Source organism: Filobasidium floriforme (assembly GCF_021052385.1).
Source record: "Filobasidium floriforme strain CBS 6241 chromosome Unknown HD553scaffold_17, whole genome shotgun sequence".
Lineage (NCBI taxonomy): Eukaryota > Fungi > Basidiomycota > Tremellomycetes > Filobasidiales > Filobasidiaceae > Filobasidium > Filobasidium floriforme.
The window spans coordinates 141,338-159,502 of NW_025763638.1; the positions used below are offsets into that span (position 1 = coordinate 141,338).

The window sequence follows — 18,165 nt, forward strand, 5'->3', positions numbered from 1 at the left end:
TCACTGTTCTTTGTGCTTTATCAACCGTGTACTGACGAAAGCGAGGACAGAAAACAACGTGATGAGTATAGTGAGGTAGAAGGTGGGTGAAAATAGTCAAAGTTTGGCGCAATCCCTACGACTGTCCCTGAAGGGACCTCGAAGGGGGCGCTGCCTGGATGGCGAATCAAAGGTGAAACATCTGACGAAACGCGTAACAAGAGGGAGGAGGGCGGACACAATCGACCCTCAACACGGATCTCAGTACCTATACAGATCAACAGGCCCACATTCAAAACGAGCAGATCAAACTGATCATTCTATCACTCCCACGTTCTGATGGACACCAGGCCAGACTGTCAACATGTCGCATCCGCCATTGTCGATCTGGCAACAGGAATACGCTCTCGACCACGATGACATTCAGCAGGCGACCTTTGTCCTCGACATCCCGGTCATCGCCGACGTACAAGATTGGACAGGTTGGGCTTGGCTTCGGTCGAGGTCGGTCTCGTCTCATCGTCAAACGAGTCGATACTCACCTGACTCTAGTTGCCGTTCGATAGTGCAACATGGATCGAAGTAGAACCCGTCGAGTTGGCCCGGCTGGACGGGGACAAACAGTGCTACCTGTTGCTCCTCCGATCAAAGGGGGACCTTGCGCATCAGATCGCCATTTACCCTGTCAGCTCGACCTCAGCTCATGGTACTCTCCGTGAGAGCTCCAATGACCACGGAACCATCTCCAAGCTCAGACTACATGCGAGAAGAGTGACCTCCGAGAAGAATCCCGGCTCTTCGCTCGTCGTCGCGGTATCGAGCAAAGATAAAGGAGGATCGGGTTCGGCTGCTCAGCCTTGGCGGCTCATTCAGAGATGCGTCGAGATAGGTCGGCAATGGGCGCATAAGTTGGAAGGTCGGACTTATGAGCCAACCGCTCCCGAAGAAGTGGTCTCTCATGGTCCCCTGGAAAATCTGAGTTTCTGCACGTGGAACAGCTTGGGCGAAAGTGAGTTCAGCTCGGCACCTTCCACCAGGTCCCACCCATTTTTGATCTTATGAAAATCGACTTTACCTCGGCTCTCATTGCAGCTACCCGTCCGACCATCCAAAACCTCACCTCCCTCTGCCAATCACTCCACTCCTCCCAAATCCCCATCAAATCCTTCCTCATCGATGCCGGTTGGCAATCCATAAACTCTTACCCGGACACGGGAAACGTAGGGGCGGACACGATTCAACGCAAGTTACTCGCTTTCGAGCCGTATGATGGGTTAGGGGGTTCGTTGGAGGAAGTGGTGGGGATGATCAAGAAGGAGTTGCCTTGTGTGAAGGATGTTGGGGTGTGGATGACGTGAGTACAGCAGAGCCACTCCCGTTCGGCTGTATAACGCAGAGGCTAGTGCGAGAACCGAAACTCAGGATACTGCGTTCATCGCTTCATACCGTAGTCTACAAGGATTCTGGCAAGCCATCGACCCCACCTCCCCTCTAGTCGCCAAGTACGGCTGTCTCCCTTACCCAATCTCACGGGAAGGTCTCCCTGGGATCCCCAACGAACCGGGTTCGATATCGTACATCGACCCCAACCCTGATCTTCCTGATTCTTCGAAGGTCTGGTACCTCCCTCCACCTTCCCGGGCATACGAATTCTGGTCAGACTGGTTATCTTACCTGAAGACTGAGGGTATCTCTTGGATCAAGGTGGATAATCAGGCGAGCATGTCTATCCTCGATGGGATGGAGGGGGCGGAATGTGGGAAGGCGATGTGGGAAGGGATGGTGCGAGCTGCCGAGGAGGTTTTTGGGCCCGGGAGGGTTCTGCATTGTATGAGGTGAGTTCCCAGCCTTGGATTGAGGATCATTGAAGGGTGATGACGGGAAGCACGAGCTGAACTTGATTGATGGGAGTGTAGTCATTCGGAAAGGATGTTCAATGGGGATATCGGATTGGGTCTAGCTACGAACGGCAGAAAGATCGTCATGCGGTAGGTCTCCCCGAACGGTACACTATACTTTGCAACTCGACTTAATGACCATCCTATATTTCGGCATCAGGAACACCGACGACTACGGCCGACTCTGGCTCTCGAACCCGCACCAAGACCATATCTTTCAAAACCTCTACACTTCGCTTCTCACCTCACACCTCCACGTGATCACGGACGGGGACATGTTCATGTCCTCATCCGAAGCCCCGGTCTTTCACGCCATCCTTCGAGCTATGATGCCGGGTCCGGTACTGTTGACGGACAAACAGGGACAACACGATCCGGTCCTGATCAACCGGTTCGTCGGCCAGACTCGGAGCGGCGAGCAGGTGATCTTGAAGACGAATGATCCGGTCCGACCAGTCCAGAACCGATTGTTCGATAGAAATTGCCGGGAGGGGGGTCGAGGTCGAGCCTTGGTCGTTTCGGTCTACCTACCCCGCATGAAGAGCTCGATCATCGGGTGTTGGAACGTCCGGGAGAACCACATCGGTAACAGGGTCGACGACTGGCTCACAGGGCAAGACTTACGCGATGCCTTCCCGGACGCACTATCGGCTGAGGAATACATGGTGTACAAGCCTGGTTACTGTTCCGATTCCGCTTGGGCGGTATGGACCCCCAACGAGACGAAGGATGATGGGCAGGTCATGCATATCACCTTGAATCATCTGGCTGCGGAGACGGTCTTGGTAATGCCCATCCACTCGGCTGAAGTTGCTGTTGGTGACGAGAGAGACCCTCAGAAGGTCAAGGTCGAGGTCAAGGTAGCGGTATGCGGTCTCGTAGACAAGTTTGCTGGGCTCGTCGGGGTATCAGGGACGTCCCTGTCTTTCGGTACGTCTCGCTTTCCTTTACACAATATGCAGTGAAAACGAGCTGACAGCTTCCCTCCTTCCCCTCTATAGAAAATGGCCGGACGAAGCTCTCCTGCCAAGTAAAATGTACAGGCACCTTTGGGGTGTTCGTCCAGCAACCTCCCGAACTCCCAGGCCCAATCGTCCTGGTTGACGACATGCCCATCGAATTCGACCGACGAGAAATTTCGGGACCGGGGCTGGGAGAGGGATGGTATATGTATACGCTTCCCATCGAGCGCATCAGTGACGTCCAGCTTGAGGTTGAGGACCCTCGTCAAGATAGCCTGGGAGGCAATCAGGATGGGAAGGATGTCATTGGAGAAGATGACGGCTGGGAGGTCACCCTCGAATGGCATGCGCATGTATAGCTTCGCGTGGTTTCGGGAGCAATTTCTGAATCCGGACATCGGTCGGCGATCGACTTGGATGACTTGCTGGTTCATGTACAAGATCCTCTCTCGCTTCTCGTCCTTGTAACTCTGTCATTTTGATCCTGTAATTCCCTGCCATACCCGTATACCTAGCCTCTCCACCTAATTTCTAGCCTGAAAAGAAGAAGCGAGAAGAATCGAGACGAGATGGTAGCTACCGAGAAAGAAATCCCCATCCTCATCGTAAGTGAACACCCGGTCCATACCTCACCCTCGCCGATCCTTACTTACTAGTTTACGGTCCGCTCATGTCTCATCTTCGTTATCCATCAACGTCCACTTCATTCTTCCATCAACTTCGAACAAAAAAAATCAACGCTGGAAATAAACAATCGCTGACGATGGGACTTCGGTAGGAAGAGATCCGGCGCCTAGCAGACCCCGCTACGCCAGACCAGGTCAAGTACGGGAAACTCGTCAGGGACGACCGGGTTGCCAATCGATGTGAGTCTTTAATCTCAACTCGAGTCAAGCGAGCTAGGAAGCGGGGATGCGAGGTCGTTTCCCTCGGAAGGAAGATGAGGATGGGGAATGGGGATGGAGAGCTGACGGAATTCGTTCGTTCCCACGTTTTGGCGATACCTCCCACTCAACCCATCTATATCATCTACCTTATCTACCTCATCTTCACGATAATCTCTCATTTATACCGTACCGCCCCGACCGACCCGTTATCATAAACAGTGGAAGCACTCGTCGGCACCCTTCGAGCGGCAAGGAAACAGGGCAAGGTCGAGTACGAAGGGGAGATGTTGTTCCAGGGCGTACATGACGAGGTGGTCATCAAGATCAAGGAGCAGAAGGCATAAGCTACAATATTAGAAGCGGAGATAGTCGGTGAGGCGAGAAGGATGTCATACCCTATACATCCTATATGTGTCTCTCCTGCTATAACCTCTCTGAGACCGTGACGAGCAATCTGATTTAATCTGAACGATTACAAGAATACGAGCCGACCGGCGACCTCCTTGCCCGCTGCTACCGTTACGTTATCCGGAAGCAACTTCTGAATTTGCATCCGATGATCCGGGTCGACACGTTCGATGACTCATGGCTCATGGCACGCAGGGTGCACAGCACATGACCCCCCACTCCATGCACCTTCGAGGTCATGAATCTATTCATCATTGACCTCGCAACCCAGCCTTCTCAGCTTCTCGAACGGATCACAACCTCCTTCGCTCGAGACGTTCTACTAGGTGAGTAGGTAGAGCCGGCTCGTCTTCCCCCGGTATCGTCGTCGATCGTCGTCACGTGTGAAACGGGACCGAAAGCAAGAGGACGGCCAGGACGTAGGACGGATCCTGCTATCGAGTTCCAGAGCTTCGATATCACAGTCAGATGCCAGCCAAGACAAGAAAAAAAACAAAGAAAAGACGGAGCCGAGGATACGGAAAGCTTGTTTTTCTTCATCCGTGAGGAGGATGTAGACGAACCGATCGAAGCAGAGACGACTCGGATCAGCGCAGGGTCGCCGGCGGATGAAACCGAGTGTGTGCTTCGTCTTGCGCAGCTGACACGAGCTGCGGATCTTTCCTCGTCTTCTGACTGTGCCTTTGAACCTTTGACTCTGGATCGATTCTGATGCCTCTTTCCTTTGTTCCTTTGTTCTATGCTTCACGTCACTTGTCCGGGGTAACGGTGACGATCACGATCAACTGCGGCCTGCGGATATATCATCCTCCTCGGTCCTGGAATCGACATCTGCTCCTGGTCACACGCCATATCCCCTTATCCTCCACTGCCGCCACCAACGCACCAGACTACCTCTACTCCGACTATATAACCTTCCTAACGCTCCGTCAGTTATATCGAAATGGGTCTCGCTTCCAAGATGGGTAAGCCCTTTCTCTCATCCACCCCGCCATACGCTTCGCTTCGCCTTACACAGCTCACTTCGTCTCGCCTTATCCGTCTGATCTCCGGCTCGCCGCAAATGTACTCGCACTCAACCCAACCCGGTTCTTCTCTGACTTGCCCCTCACCGGCTATCTGTCCTCACCACCAACACCAACCCTACCACCACCCCCAACCACAACCTCACCAACCTCACTACGTCCCACCTCAATCCAACCTGTACAAAAACCCACTGACAGCGCTCGCCAATAAAGCTTATGCGAACGTGAACGTCGGGTACGGCGCTCCTCCTCCCCCTCAAACTCACGGCCAACCTCAGCAGGGGTACGGACAGCCTCCTCAAGGGATGCACCAGCAGGGAGGATACCAGTCGGCTACTCCGGCTCCTGGAGCTTATGGCCAGCCTCCTCAACAACAAGGACAATACGGACAACCTCAACATGGGGCACCTGCTCAGCAATATGGGCAGCCTCAGGGTCAATACGGCCAACCTCAGCAACAGTACGGCCAGCCCCAGCCTCCTCAGGGACAGTACGGCCAACCTCCTCAGCAGCAATACGGACAGCCCCAGCAGGGACAATACGGACAGCCTCAGGGTGGGATGGGGGATAAGGGGATGATCTTGACCTTGTTACAGACTTGTGTGCGGGATGTGAGTCGGTCGGGGTTTTGCTTTTCTTTCTTTTTCTTGTTGTGAAGAGTGGGGGAAGAGTTGGTCGTCTGAGGATATAGGAAAGCTGATCGGAGTATACTCTGCTTGCGCGATCCGCGACCCGTCCTCCGCCCCGCACATGATTGTTCTACACCTCCTCGCTTCGTTCCTCGCAGCAACACCTCGAAGCCTTCTACCCCCCTCCCGCACTGGACCAGATCTCCAGCCGGATCGCCCAATCCGGTGCCCTAGATAAGATCTGCCAACAATGGCGTATCCCCAAAGAGCTCGGTGCGGACCTGGTCAAGATCGCCCTGTTCGACGTCGTGCTCTTGTGCGATGATAGTGGGTCGATGCAGTTTGAACAAGGGGGTGAGAGGATTGAGGATTTGAAGATGTGAGTCGGAGCTCGCCGAAAAACAAACTCGGTTAAGGGATGTGTTTTGGAGTTCGGGATACCGGGGCTGATGATGAGGGATTGATAACCGGGCAGGATCTTGTCGAGGGTCACTTTCGCTACTTCGTTGTTCGACCACGATGGGATCGAGATCCGATTCCTCAACTCGCAGGTTCAGGTCAGGACAGAATCTTTCCGACACCTCACCATCAAATCGTTCGAAATCTCATAGACTGATACGAATCGATCGAATCTCGACACATACAGGGCAACCACGTCACCTCGGAAGCTCAAGCCACCCAGATCGTCTCCCAGATCAGGTTCAGCGGCTTGACCCCGCTCGGAACCTCGCTCGACCAGAAGATCTTGCAGCCCATGCTTTTGAACCCGGCCAGGGCGGGTCAGTTGAGGAAGCCGCTCTTGGTCATCGTCATCTCCGATGGAGCTCCCGCAGGTAGGTAGCCGAACCTAAAGAAGTTCTGAACTCGAGACTGACTGTGAATGACCTTTAGGAGAACCCGCTGATGCTGGTAAGTCAGGACTTGGGGTGGATGGAAAAAAGGGTTACTTACGAGTGTGCGGCATCAACAGTCTTCAACGCCGTCATGAGGGCTTCTGATGAGCTCCGTCGATCCCGCGTGAGTACCTTTACCATCTTGCATTGTCTTCTTGGCCTGTAGATTAACGTGCTGACAATACCACAACGCTCTGGCGATAGTACGGCCCCGACTCGCTCTCCCTCCAGTTCGCTCAGGTCGGGAACGACATGAAGGCTCAAGAGTTCCTCGGACAGTTGGACTCTCACCCTGTTGTCGGACGTGAGTCAAGCTGCCTCTACCTTGTGTGACGTTAACAGACACTCGGGCTGATATTTATGGGTTTGGGTGGGGTCTTTTAGCGTTGATCGATGTCACTTCCGACTTTGAGTATGAGCAGGATCAGATGATGAAGACTACCGGGGGTGAGCATCCAGTCGAAATCACTAATATTTTGAGTCTACGGCTGATCTGAGACCCTCTTTGGCACGATTAGAAAACCTCACTGGGGAAGGATGGATCATGAAAGTAAGTGCAGGCCTGCCAATATCGAGGAGGTTGAGCTTTGGAGACAATGTCGAGGGATGTCGTGGCTGATCACCCTGATTGACCGGGTTAGCTCTTGTTGGGTTCCATCGACTCGTCTTACGATACCAAGGGTGAGTCCGGTGCTGCATTCTGTTGATGGTCAAGAGCTTGGCTGATGATAGCTCACTCTGTGTGCGATTGTAGACGAGCGTCGTCACCACTAAACAGCCAGGCGGTGCAAGGATACAAGCTACCGGTATCCTGGGCTTGGTCCTGCGTGAAGCGCGACTGTGAATCGTTTGGTTCATGTTTAAGACGTGTGGATTACGGAAATACCGATCGGAGAATAATGATCTGGGAAAGACTGGGAACGTTGAGAATGCTTTGAATGTAGAGTGAAGAGATAGTCTGAAGCTTGAAGAATACCATGAGACGTGAGACGATTGTGATTGCGATGAAACCCGTGGTTGTGTGGTCGTCACGTGAAAGCTGTTGCTTCGTAACCTTAATGACGTTCGATGAGCTTCCAATATCCCCGAGTTGTGATGAGGATGATGCAGTTGCACAGACTATCATTCTATCAACACGCACAGTTCCGAATCAGCCTGCCCATAGTTTTCACACCCCTTATTCTTCCTTCGTGGCCGTTATCAATGTCCGCCCAGCCTTCCCCAGGATACGCACGCAACTCGGACAGCTCGGCCAATTCGTCACCTCTCCTACCGTTCAACAACAAACCCTTACCCGCCGACAACGGCTTCGCTGACGAAGACGGCTGGGGCGCAACGGGAGGTTACGATGAGGGGAGCCCGCAGTACGGAAACAGCTCCCATGCCGTCAATCATGATCGAGAGAGACAGGATGATGGAATGACAGGGCAAGATGGACGGGAACAAGGTCGACAGGAATATGGACAACAGTCTGAGGCGGGGCCGTCGAGAAAACGACTTCGATTAGAGGACGGATATTCGAACCCCCATTCTCATACAAATTCCAACAACGGGACCCCTCAGCCTCAAAACCCCCATCAGAATCAGCATCAACACCAACATCAACATCAGGCACACGCTCAAGCTCACCGCGCCAACCCTAACGACGGCTATGGCGATTTCGCCATCCCGTTCCCGCACCAGATGCCTCTACCCGACCGTTCGAAAGAGATCTACCTACTTGGCGTCCAAGATCCCGATCTGCGGAATCGGAGCCCTTATCAACCTGTACCGAGGATCATCATGCATAGCATACTGGGGTTCACGCCGAGGAACGAAGTTAGTAGGGAGATCGGAGAGTGGTTGTTGGTCACCTGTGGGCATTTGCCGGGGAATGTCGAGGTGAGCTTCGGAAGTCCTTGTTCGACTTTCCGTCTGTGGGTTGGCCTTCGGGTTGAGTCTGACGGTCGATTTGTTACTTTGATTATCTTGCTCCCGGTGTCATCCGGGAACTCTAGATCGAGATCAAGTTCGGGCATATCACAGCAAAAGGACAGAAGGATAGATTACGGTTACCAGTGAAGACCGAAGTTTGTAAGCTCGATCCTTGCAAACTCTCATCTCTGATGTTTTGAAAGCAGATGTTCATCTCGCTGTGGCTTGTTCTTGCTTCTCAAAAGTGTTGGACGATCGGTCGATAGAGATTGGATTTAGGTCGGATATGCCAGAAGTAAGACTAGATATCTCCATCTCAGTCTCTGGATCGCTATGTCTTACCCCGAGCTGAACATTTCGTGCTCGCTCATCTCAGTGGGCTCACGCATCGATGAACAAGCTCTTGAACCAAAGCGCGAGTCAAACTACCGACAAAGCCGGTCATCCGGAATACCCTCCCCATAGCTACTACCCTATCAAAGCCACCCACCACCGGACCGACGATACCTTCTACAACCCACTCATACTCCCCGGTCAAGACCCTATCAATTCCCCTACCTTTGTCCAACGTTTCGGCAGGGGCAGGAGGAGACTGACAAAGAGGAGCGGGACGAGCGAGATCGTCGAGTGCATGCAAAAGGTCAAGATCGGGAACGTACACGTTTATAGTCCGATGGAGGCGTTCGATTATCGGGTCAGCGTGAATTGCGAATTCCCTTGTGAGCCGCCTTGATGCCTTCCGGACGCTCAAGTTGATGGGGATTGACCTACTGATGACGATATCGCAGGTAAAGCGCCTTCCATCGACGAGCCGTTTAGCGGGTTGAGGAAGAAGGATCGGGTGACGTATACGCACAATTTGTTCCAGATCGACCTTACTCAGGTCAAGACGTTCGAGGTGAGCTTTATGCCCTGTTTTCTCTAGATTGGGTCATTCAGCTACAGACGTACTGAACCTTTACCATGCTGATTTTCTCGCCGAGCAGGACAACGGCAGTTCAGGGAAGATTTCTCACGAACTAGAACTCGAGATCCTCGATGCAAAACGGTTCTTAGGGTGGGGACACAAGGAGAAACAAGGTGTGGATCCGGAGAACCGGTGGGAGGAAGCGTTGGATTGCGTGTTGAACTCGGTCAGGCTCTTGAACAAGAATTGCTTTAAACCGGCTTAAGCAGGAGCAGGAGCCGAGTGGTAATACGAGTGTACCGGGAGGAGCGGGTATGGCTTCACGGCCACCACTCTGGGCCTGAGCAGCTAGTAGGAGAGAGCTACAAGTCGTAGTTGTAGCGATCAACCATATGCATGACCCATGACCCCATGTTCAGCTCTTCGGATGCACTTTTGATCCGATCTGTTTGCTTTTTCTCACGCGCGTCGATGATTTCGAGCGACTAGCGATCATGAGGGTTGAGCGATATGAGTTACGATTTCTAAGATAACCACCAACTATCTCTCGCAACACAAACACTCTGATAGCAACCCGTGACAATAGAGGCAATAGCATATAGCTCTCTTGAAAGCATCGCACCCAAAAAGGCTCAAATCGCCACGTCGAAACGAAAAACGGGACACGAGGGATAGGACAAGCAAGATCAATCTACATTCTTTCTCCTTGAACGCGAATTATCCTACAAAATGTCTATGAGCGATATCAACCCGGGGCAGGCAGTGTATGCCACTGATGAAGTGAGTCAGAAGGGTCTTTATAAGGGGCGAGACAGTGGTCGAGGCGGTTGGAGGAGTCGCATGGGCTCGCTTGTTGGTGACGGGGGAGCTAGTTTAAGGCTCGGTGGAATCAATACCTCGTTCCAGCAACCATCTCGACCTTTGTGACCACTGGATTGTTTATATGAAAGATACTCTTACTGATCTGCTCTTGATTCTGTCTCCTTAGAATGGCCGGCCATTCATCATCGTCCGGTAAGCACACGCCCTGACAGCTTGGCTTCGCCGATGATGTTCATCTTACTAAGCTTTTCTTGATGTCATGTATCACTTGTAGTGAGCAAGGAAAGAAGGTCCGAACTCATGGTCTGGAGGCTATCCGAGTAAGTCCTTCAATAAGATTGTAACGGGCTCGTGAAGAAGCTGACAATTATGATACCTATAGAGTCACATCCTGGCTGCCCGATCAGGTACCTCTCCTCGCACAATTTCTCTCCACCGCCTTCCGCTTACTGACTAGTACAACTAAATGCACTTCAGTCACCAACATCATCAAATCCTCCCTCGGACCACGAGGACTGGACAAGATCCTCATCTCCCCCGACGGCGATATCACCGTGACCAACGACGGAGCGACGATCCTCGGTCAGATGGAGGTCGAGCACCAGATCGCCAAGTTGTTGGTAGAGGTCAGTAAAAGTCAGGACGATGAGATTGGGGATGGGACTACTGGTGTTGTCGGTGAGTTTCGTAGTTGCGATTTCGGTCGTCTTCTGTCCATTAGCTTTTTGACAGGGCATTATAATGCTGACGCTGTTTGTGTTCACGATGCCCATTATCAGTCTTGGCGGGAGCTCTGTTGTCCTCGGCATTGTCGTTACTGGACCGAGGCATCCACCCTATCAGGATCGCCGATGGGTACGAAAAGGCATGCGAGGTCGCCATCGCCGAGTTGGACCGGGTAGCAGACACGGTAGGTGGTCGATTTGCAAAACTGCGGGGAAATCGGTTTAGGGTGACTGATGCGAGGGCGTACGGTGGCTAGATCGAGTTCTCAAAAGACAACACGGAAAACTTGTTGAAGACCTCGATGACCAGTTTGGGAAGCAAGATGTAAGACAGGTTGCTCGTGTAACGATACAAGAAGTAATTCAAGCTGATCCCACTTGACCTGTTCTTATGTAGCGTCTCGATCGCTCACGAAAAGTTCGCCCAGATCGCCGTCGACGCCGTCCTCTCGGTAGCCGACCTCGAACGTCGGGACGTCGATTTCGAGCTGATCAAGGTCGACGGCAAGGTCGGAGGTTCCCTCGAAGACACGACGCTGGTCAAGGGTGTCGTCGTCGACAAGGATATGTCTCACCCGCAGATGCCTTCCTCGGTCAAGGACGCCAAGTTGGCCATCTTGACGTGTCCGTTCGAGCCTCCCAGGCCCAAGACCAAGCACAAGTTGGATATCGAGAGCGTGGAAGAGTACAAGAAGCTGCGAGAGTATGAGAGGGAAAAGTTCTTGGACATGATCAAGATGTGGGTCGCTGGCTCTCATGACGGTCTCCGTGATGTGAACACGGGCTGACAGTCTTTCTCGATGTTTATAGGGTCAAGGACACCGGTGCCAACCTGGTCATCTGTCAATGGGGTTTCGACGACGAAGCCAACCACTTGTTGATGCAAAACGACCTTCCCGCCGTCCGATGGGTCGGTGGACCAGAGATCGAGCTCATCGCGATCGCGACCAACGGGAGGATCGTTCCTCGATTCGAGGACTTGACGGCGGACAAGTTGGGTAAAGCGGGGATCGTCAGGGAGGTCTCGTTTGGGACGACGAGGGAGAAGATGTTGGTCATCGAAGAATGTGCGAACACGAGGGCTGTTACCATCTTTGTCCGGGGAAGCAACAAGATGGTCAGTCCGTCGGCTCGTGCGATGGCGGGATGTCTCCTTTTCGCATACTGATCAGCTTGGAAAATTGAATCCTGACAGATCATCGACGAGGCCAAACGAGCTCTGCACGACGCCATCTGCGTCGTCAGAAACCTCGTCCGTGACAACCGGGTCGTCTACGGAGGAGGCGCGGCCGAGATCTGCGCCTCGATCGCCGTCGCCAAGAAGGCCGACGAGATCCCGTCGATCGAGCAGTACGCGATGAGGGCGTTCGCTCAGGCTCTGGACGCTGTCCCGCTCGCGCTCGCCGAGAACTCGGGGTTGAGCCCGATTGATACTCTGGCGGATGTCAAGAGTAGGCAGGTCACCGAGCAGAACCCGAGATTGGGTATCGATTGTATGGGACGAGGAGAGAACGGTTAGTCGTCGCCCGCCGAAAACGTGGTATTCTTGCTTAGGCTGATGCTTCTAATTTGAACGTGCTGCGCCAACCATAGACATGAAGAAGCAACACGTATACGACCCGCTCATCTCGAAACGTCAACAGTTCCTGCTCGCGACCCAGGTCGTCAGGATGATCTTGCGTGTAGACGACGTGATCGACGCTTCCGCCTTTGCCGCCGAGTAGACTTAGGGGTCTCTTTCGCTCTAGAGAGGATGTCTGGGGGGAGGGCAGATCTTGTGTGTTTTGTGGAACCTACATGACGAACAATGTAACGACGACGAGATTGGCATTGGCATGGGCATCATGGACCAAGTTGTCGAGGTTGTTGTGTGAACGGTGACCAATTCGATTCGATCCGCGTGACTCAGCAAAGTTGGCGTGAGCAAAAAGTCGAGAGCGGGTTGAGGGTTGCATGATCAATCGATCTCATGCAATATCATCTCAACTATCATCGTCGTCCCTATCATCAACACCATCACATTGATACCAGCTAAAAGCTCCTCGTTATAACCTAGATCCCAAATCAGAACCGGTTCATCTCGCTTCCTCCAAGTCTAAAGCAAAATCATAGCTTAAACCGAAATACTATGGCATCCACTTCAACTTCCACTTCCGACTTTTCCTTCGACCCGATCGAAGAAGCTCTGGAAGCGTTCGGCAAGGGAGAGTTCGTCGTCGTGATGGACGACGAGAGTAGGGAGAACGAGGGGGACTTGTGTATCGCCGCGAGCGAGATTACGACGGAGAAGATGGCTTTCTTTATCCGACATACTAGGTCAGTCCGGTTCAAATGAAGTCTGGACCTCTCCTACTTAGTCTAGTTACGGTTGGCTGATCGTAGAATTGGTCGATGGTATGGTTGGACATCGTAGTGGTTATATCTGTATCTCAGTACCAGAACAGAGACTGAAAGAGCTGGATATCAAGATGATGGTACCCGAGAACCAGGAACGACACAAGACTGCTTATACCGTGACGGTCGATGCAGCAGAGGGTGAGTCCTGATACTCGCTTGTTACTGTGGAAGGCTACCCACGTTCTTTGATAGTCAATGCTGATTCGCACAAACTCTGTTGCTGTGTCCGCCCGTATCTTAACCTGCACCTCCCATATCTCACCGGCTGCACAATATAGGCACGACAACAGGTATCTCCGCCCACGACCGAGCCTTGACGGCTCGCAAACTAGCCGACCCTGCATCGAAACCTACCGATTTCACACGGCCGGGACATATGGTACCTCTGCGGTATACCGAAGGAGGGGTCTTGGCTAGACGGGGTCATACTGAAGCTGCTACTGGTAAGCTTCACTCGGTTCGACTTTTTCTTGCCCTGGAACCCTCGATCCAAATACGATCCCAGGCTTCAAAGATTGTGAGCTAGATAAGAAACTGACCTCTCTGAATTGACCCCTTCTTGTTCTTTATCCTGTTTCCCTTCCTCTTCCTCTTTGTAGACCTCTGCAAACTGACCAACCTCCCCGCCGCCGGCCTGTTGTGCGAAATCGTCAAGCCCGACGACCCATTAGGATCCATGGCGAGGCGGGACGATTGCAAGGCGTTTGCTCAACAGTGGGGGTTCAAGATGATCAGTATCGATCAGTTGCAGGTCTATATGGAGAAGCAGAAGGAGGAGGGGCGGGTATAATGCGCGGAGTGGATTGAAGGCTGGGGATTTGTGCGTTTTGGTCGGTGATGCATTGTTTACATCTCGTCGTATCACCATGACTGCGACACAATAACGTTGCCGGTCCCGGCTACGAAGAAGGAGACTCTTGCTACATTCAATCCACACCTTTCATCCCCTTTCTACTCTCCCAAATTCGGCCTACTCAGACTCCCAGAACTTCCCCCGGAACTAGAACCCGAGCTCTTCTTCTTCTTCGCTCCATACTCCGCTTCGATCGTCAACCGATCCGTCTTGCCTATCTGCGCTCCAACCCAGACCAGAAAACCTAGTACGACCACTAGGAGGAGAAAAGTCGATTCTGTCAATTCGATCCGGGCTAGTTCGGTGGCTAGGGCTCGGGGGTTGGGGTTGGGGTTGATTCGAAGACAACCGGGAACGTCGGCTTTGTATGGTCTATATAAGTATGGCTGACATATCATGATCGAGAGGATTGCTCAGTCAGTGCTTACGCGGGCAGTATGAGTTGCTAGAATCTACGAGTCTCAAGATGATTAGCGGGACTGTAACAGGTCTCGACACGTGGTGGCGACCTACAGCTGACTTGTCGATACATAATATTGTCGATGGATCGATGGATAAGGATTGGGTACCGTTGGATCGCGTACGATGATTCAGTTTAGACTGTAAAGTTACCGAAAGTGAGATCTCCAGGTTCTAGCGGTCTTGTATCGAGCTGAGAGCTCGATCCTCGTTGAACACATCGATGAAAGGAGGCTGAGGACCCGACGTGAAACGCGAACCTGACCTGACCTGAAACGCGTTTCCGATAAGTGGAATCGGCCTAGCGATCACTGCGCCTCAGTAATGTTGTCACGAAGGCGTCTCAAGTTCCATCAGCGACATCGATCCAAGACGGTGGGGATTAATGATGTGGACTCACCCAATACTTGTGCTGGGAGACGTCCCCCCATGATGGCAAGGAACTTGTTGACCCTGACATGAGCTTCTGGCAGCATCGTAGTGTACCATGCGGGCGGGCTTGTCTCTGGTTGTTGTTTGGATTTGACATTCAAACCGAGGCTGTGCAGCAAAGCCATCACCGTGTACAACCACTCGCTTAGCTCCCTGGCCCATACGTAACACGGTCAGATTGGTGCTCAAACATGCTCGGCAGGTGAGTCATACGTACGTGACCCCTCAAACAAACTTTCTAGAATAATACTGCTCGAACTTCAAGGCGGTGTCATGCGTGGCTGTCGAACTTCCGGTGCGCAATCGAGCGTGTTGTTCAGCACGATGGCCATAACTCGTGTCCTATCGAAGCGTCTTGAACACGATGAATAATGCAAACTATGACATGTACAAATCGATAGAGTTGGTACAAGCGAAAGCTGACGAGTCTGATAGAAGCCGAAACAGAACTACGAGAGCACAGACCGGAAAAAGCGCGAGAGATAGTGTCCATCTACAACGATGTTCGGTGATGCCTGACGGCGCGTAGCGGTATGCCTGAAGTGGATGTTGAGAATGGAATATGCCGGCGAAAGCGAAGCTGAGGTGCAGGTGTGGTGTGAGGGAGATGATGGGTAGACTTGGTGATAAATGTGAATCAGGCCTGGTTCCGAGCGGAACGCTCAGACCGGCGCCGTCTTTTCGTGCGCCTTGGTATCCGGATGATGGGGATGCGGTAGCAGCGGCACATTGACGAGATGTCCATGAGTCGAATTGATCGATCGCTGGACGTGGTACTTGAGACCATTGGCCTGAAAGTCGTGTCTAAAACGTCAGCGCTGTGTTGACAACCGGGCTTCAAACCAAAATCGCATGACTCACCTGCCGATAGCTCTTGTTACAACCTGGTACGGGACATCGATACTTCTTGAACCCCTCTGCGTCCCTTCCATCATCGCTACTCAGCTCTCCATTCTCCTTGGCGATCCGCCTAGCCTCCTTTTTAGCGGCCTTTCTCGCTGCCCTTTCAGCCTTTTGTTCGGGAGTAAGCACCGTCGAACCACCCAACCTGGGTGGCTTCCCGATCGCTCCCGTCCCAGCCCCATTGAAAGCGAGATTGACGCCGTTTAGTCCACCGACAGGGGTTCCAGGTTTACTGACCGGTTGCGAGGCCGATCCGGATTGCGCCCCAACCCCTGGAATAGCGTATGACAACTTGCTCGGCTCGACGCACTGCGGGAACCCACCCGGTGGCGGTTGTTGAGCCTGCTGGAACGCCGTCCATTGAGCCGAACTTGGTGGTAATATGCTGGGCATGTTTCCGCCCGACCCTGCACCACCAACAATCCCCACCCCTGTCGGATCGTCGTCGTCCATGGTCATCTCGATGTCCATCATCCCCGGCGTCCCTGGCGCATCGCTCTCGGTCGGACTACTCTGTTTCGTCGTCATGCTCGGTGCAGTCGAGGACGAAGGCGGTACCGGTTGAGGTCGAGACGAGAACGGCGAGGCGGTAGGGAACGACGTCGAGGGCGTGCCCGTACGTGAAATGGCGTTGATAGCCGGGTTTTGCGGGATGATCAGGTTCTCCGGATTGGCACCCGCGTCGATCGACTTGGACTGTTTCCTCAGATCCGGAGCGAGGTGTACGTGGCATTCCTCATAGCTAGTCCGTCAACAACCCAAACTGCCGTCAGTCCTGGCCCTCCGTATCGCTCAATGATCCGAAGCCCAACCGCCAAACTCACTGCTCGAGCAGATCATGCAACCCTCCCAATTTCAACCCACAACACGTAAAATCCCTCACATACCGCTTCTCCAACTCCCTACTCCTCTCCCCTCCGACGCCCCAAGCGCCCCCATGTCCGTGCTGCATCATCATCGCGCTATTTACCGAACTCCCCGCCGGACCCGGCCCGATCTGCAAATTCGGATCGGCCCCTATCGACCCTACCCCGAGCCCTCCACCTCCTTGAGCGCTGTGCATGTGGTTCATATGGTTCTGCCCTCCACGTGATGATGCTCCGAGGTAAGACCCCATGTGTCCGAAACTCATCCCCATCCCTCCTCCTGTCGTACCCAGTCCGAGCCCGCTATGTGCCCAATGCGTCCCGTATTGCGGACTGATCGACATGCCCATTCCCATACCCATCCCGATGGACCCTGAGCCTGGGAACTGGTGGTGCGTGTTCAACAACGATCCCATACCGGTTAGGGACATGGGGATACCTGTTTGTGAATACGAGTAACCCCCGGTTGAGGGGAGTACGAACGGTTGAGCATAAGGTGAGAGGTTTGAGGGGAACGTCGGCGAGTTGTGTGGTTGGTTTGGGAACGAGCCTGGTTGATAAGCGTGTGCTCCATAATGATACCCATTCGGATTGACGTTGACGTTGACGTTGACGTTGACGTTAGAATTGCTGTTCTGGCTATTATCTCCGCCCTGTTGCTGTGCCTGCTGATTCTGGTTCAGATACGGCTCATGCTGCTGTATCTGCTGCTCATATTGCTGCTGCTGCTGCTGTTGCTGCTGGTTCATAGCCATCGCTATCCCTCCCGTAGGCGTTGTCGGACTATGCACCGCCGTGGGCGGCGACCCACTCCCACCCGCATTCCCATTAGAACCTCCTCGCATCAACGCACTCAACGCGCTCATCCCCCCTCCGCTCCCCGATCGGCTCGTAGGGAACCCGGGCGAAGTCGACCCAGACCCAGACCCAGATCCGGGAAACGCATTCTGTCCTATCGCTGATGTACTAGACATCGGATCTTGATCCATCCCAGTACCGGCTCCTTGTTGTTGAGGAGCCCATTGGGGTTGTTGTTGGTGAGATTGTTGTGGGTAAGGACCCGGTTGGATGTTCATCGCCATGATGATCCGATCGAGGTGGACGTGTGGTGATACCCGATCAGGACGGAGTAGCACGACACGGGATTATAGTTATACGATGACGACGATGACGACGAGGATCAATGGGAGATGATGGTGGTTGTGA

At 53.2% G+C, this 18,165-nt stretch overlaps 7 protein-coding genes across 7 annotated transcripts; 6 read left to right on the plus strand and 1 right to left on the minus strand.

The window, feature by feature from the left end:
- Window positions 1-292: 292 nt before the first annotated feature.
- On the plus strand, window positions 293-3,313 carry HD553DRAFT_314857 (raffinose synthase or seed imbibition protein Sip1-domain-containing protein). Its single transcript, XM_046180402.1, has 7 exons — window positions 293-483; window positions 546-988; window positions 1,072-1,333; window positions 1,431-1,814; window positions 1,896-1,967; window positions 2,038-2,807; window positions 2,879-3,313. The coding sequence occupies exons 1-7, from the start codon at window positions 344-346 to the stop codon at window positions 3,196-3,198; spliced, it is 2,391 nt and encodes a 796-aa protein (XP_046034866.1). The 5' UTR covers window positions 293-343; the 3' UTR covers window positions 3,199-3,313.
- On the plus strand, window positions 3,275-4,372 carry HD553DRAFT_73593 (C6orf115 protein). The gene is made up of 3 exons (XM_046184457.1): window positions 3,275-3,444; window positions 3,618-3,705; window positions 3,946-4,372. The coding sequence occupies exons 1-3, from the start codon at window positions 3,409-3,411 to the stop codon at window positions 4,068-4,070; spliced, it is 249 nt and encodes an 82-aa protein (XP_046034867.1). The 5' UTR covers window positions 3,275-3,408; the 3' UTR covers window positions 4,071-4,372.
- A 705-nt stretch (window positions 4,373-5,077) lies between these two features.
- HD553DRAFT_358731 (uncharacterized protein) lies at window positions 5,078-7,698 on the plus strand (the record flags this gene model as incomplete). The annotated part of the gene is made up of 11 exons (XM_046183920.1): window positions 5,078-5,099; window positions 5,373-5,770; window positions 5,947-6,167; window positions 6,264-6,345; window positions 6,435-6,621; window positions 6,759-6,805; window positions 6,886-6,985; window positions 7,066-7,128; window positions 7,200-7,231; window positions 7,323-7,362; window positions 7,436-7,698. 11 exons carry the CDS (start codon window positions 5,078-5,080, stop codon window positions 7,453-7,455), a joined length of 1,212 nt encoding a protein of 403 aa, XP_046034868.1. The 3' UTR covers window positions 7,456-7,698.
- A 117-nt stretch (window positions 7,699-7,815) lies between these two features.
- Window positions 7,816-9,916, plus strand: HD553DRAFT_314868 (CYTH-like domain-containing protein). The gene is made up of 6 exons (XM_046180403.1): window positions 7,816-8,562; window positions 8,679-8,754; window positions 8,841-8,890; window positions 8,972-9,314; window positions 9,384-9,493; window positions 9,582-9,916. Exons 1-6 carry the CDS (start codon window positions 7,885-7,887, stop codon window positions 9,765-9,767), a joined length of 1,443 nt encoding a protein of 480 aa, XP_046034869.1. The 5' UTR covers window positions 7,816-7,884; the 3' UTR covers window positions 9,768-9,916.
- Window positions 9,917-10,051: 135 nt separating this feature from the next.
- Window positions 10,052-12,998, plus strand: HD553DRAFT_298288 (putative T-complex protein 1 epsilon subunit). The gene is made up of 11 exons (XM_046178577.1): window positions 10,052-10,282; window positions 10,491-10,516; window positions 10,599-10,644; window positions 10,707-10,731; window positions 10,802-11,002; window positions 11,104-11,234; window positions 11,307-11,374; window positions 11,447-11,788; window positions 11,860-12,166; window positions 12,245-12,563; window positions 12,643-12,998. Exons 1-11 carry the CDS (start codon window positions 10,232-10,234, stop codon window positions 12,771-12,773), a joined length of 1,647 nt encoding a protein of 548 aa, XP_046034870.1. The 5' UTR covers window positions 10,052-10,231; the 3' UTR covers window positions 12,774-12,998.
- A 179-nt stretch (window positions 12,999-13,177) lies between these two features.
- On the plus strand, window positions 13,178-14,236 carry HD553DRAFT_274674 (3,4-dihydroxy-2-butanone 4-phosphate synthase; the record flags this gene model as incomplete). The annotated part of the gene is made up of 4 exons (XM_046177876.1): window positions 13,178-13,365; window positions 13,463-13,584; window positions 13,725-13,889; window positions 14,046-14,236. The coding sequence occupies 4 exons, from the start codon at window positions 13,178-13,180 to the stop codon at window positions 14,234-14,236; spliced, it is 666 nt and encodes a 221-aa protein (XP_046034871.1).
- A 1,304-nt stretch (window positions 14,237-15,540) lies between these two features.
- Window positions 15,541-17,576, minus strand: HD553DRAFT_314877 (uncharacterized protein). Its single transcript, XM_046180404.1, has 3 exons — window positions 16,918-17,576; window positions 16,052-16,835; window positions 15,541-15,981 (listed from the first exon to the last, which is right to left on the minus strand). Exons 1-3 carry the CDS (start codon window positions 17,388-17,390, stop codon window positions 15,853-15,855), a joined length of 1,386 nt encoding a protein of 461 aa, XP_046034872.1. The 5' UTR covers window positions 17,391-17,576; the 3' UTR covers window positions 15,541-15,852.
- Window positions 17,577-18,165: the final 589 nt, after the last annotated feature.

What these genes read in the sequence shown, in the direction of transcription:
- HD553DRAFT_298288 (XM_046178577.1), top strand. Translation starts at nt 10,232, where the DNA reads ATGTCTATGAGCGATATCAACCCGGGGCAGGCAGTGTATGCCACTGAT. An exon ending in CATCCTGGCTGCCCGATCAG is followed by an intron (nt 10,732 to 10,801) that starts GTACCTCTCCTC and finishes AATGCACTTCAG; the next exon opens with TCACCAACATCATCAAATCC. An exon ending in TATGGGACGAGGAGAGAACG is followed by an intron (nt 12,564 to 12,642) that starts GTTAGTCGTCGC and finishes CGCCAACCATAG; the next exon opens with ACATGAAGAAGCAACACGTA.
- HD553DRAFT_314857 (XM_046180402.1), top strand. Translation starts at nt 344, where the DNA reads ATGTCGCATCCGCCATTGTCGATCTGGCAACAGGAATACGCTCTCGAC. An exon ending in TGGGCTTGGCTTCGGTCGAG is followed by an intron (nt 484 to 545) that starts GTCGGTCTCGTC and finishes GCCGTTCGATAG; the next exon opens with TGCAACATGGATCGAAGTAG. An exon ending in AGGGTTCTGCATTGTATGAG is followed by an intron (nt 1,815 to 1,895) that starts GTGAGTTCCCAG and finishes ATGGGAGTGTAG; the next exon opens with TCATTCGGAAAGGATGTTCA.
- HD553DRAFT_314877 (XM_046180404.1), bottom strand. Translation starts at nt 17,390, where the DNA reads ATGTCCCTAACCGGTATGGGATCGTTGTTGAACACGCACCACCAGTTC. An exon ending in TTGCATGATCTGCTCGAGCA is followed by an intron (nt 16,836 to 16,917) that starts GTGAGTTTGGCG and finishes TTGACGGACTAG; the next exon opens with CTATGAGGAATGCCACGTAC. An exon ending in GTAACAAGAGCTATCGGCAG is followed by an intron (nt 15,982 to 16,051) that starts GTGAGTCATGCG and finishes CACGACTTTCAG; the next exon opens with GCCAATGGTCTCAAGTACCA.
- HD553DRAFT_314868 (XM_046180403.1), top strand. Translation starts at nt 7,885, where the DNA reads ATGTCCGCCCAGCCTTCCCCAGGATACGCACGCAACTCGGACAGCTCG. An exon ending in CGTGAATTGCGAATTCCCTT is followed by an intron (nt 9,315 to 9,383) that starts GTGAGCCGCCTT and finishes ACGATATCGCAG; the next exon opens with GTAAAGCGCCTTCCATCGAC. An exon ending in CTCAGGTCAAGACGTTCGAG is followed by an intron (nt 9,494 to 9,581) that starts GTGAGCTTTATG and finishes CTCGCCGAGCAG; the next exon opens with GACAACGGCAGTTCAGGGAA.
- HD553DRAFT_73593 (XM_046184457.1), top strand. Translation starts at nt 3,409, where the DNA reads ATGGTAGCTACCGAGAAAGAAATCCCCATCCTCATC. An exon ending in AAGAAATCCCCATCCTCATC is followed by an intron (nt 3,445 to 3,617) that starts GTAAGTGAACAC and finishes GGACTTCGGTAG; the next exon opens with GAAGAGATCCGGCGCCTAGC. An exon ending in CGACCGGGTTGCCAATCGAT is followed by an intron (nt 3,706 to 3,945) that starts GTGAGTCTTTAA and finishes TATCATAAACAG; the next exon opens with TGGAAGCACTCGTCGGCACC.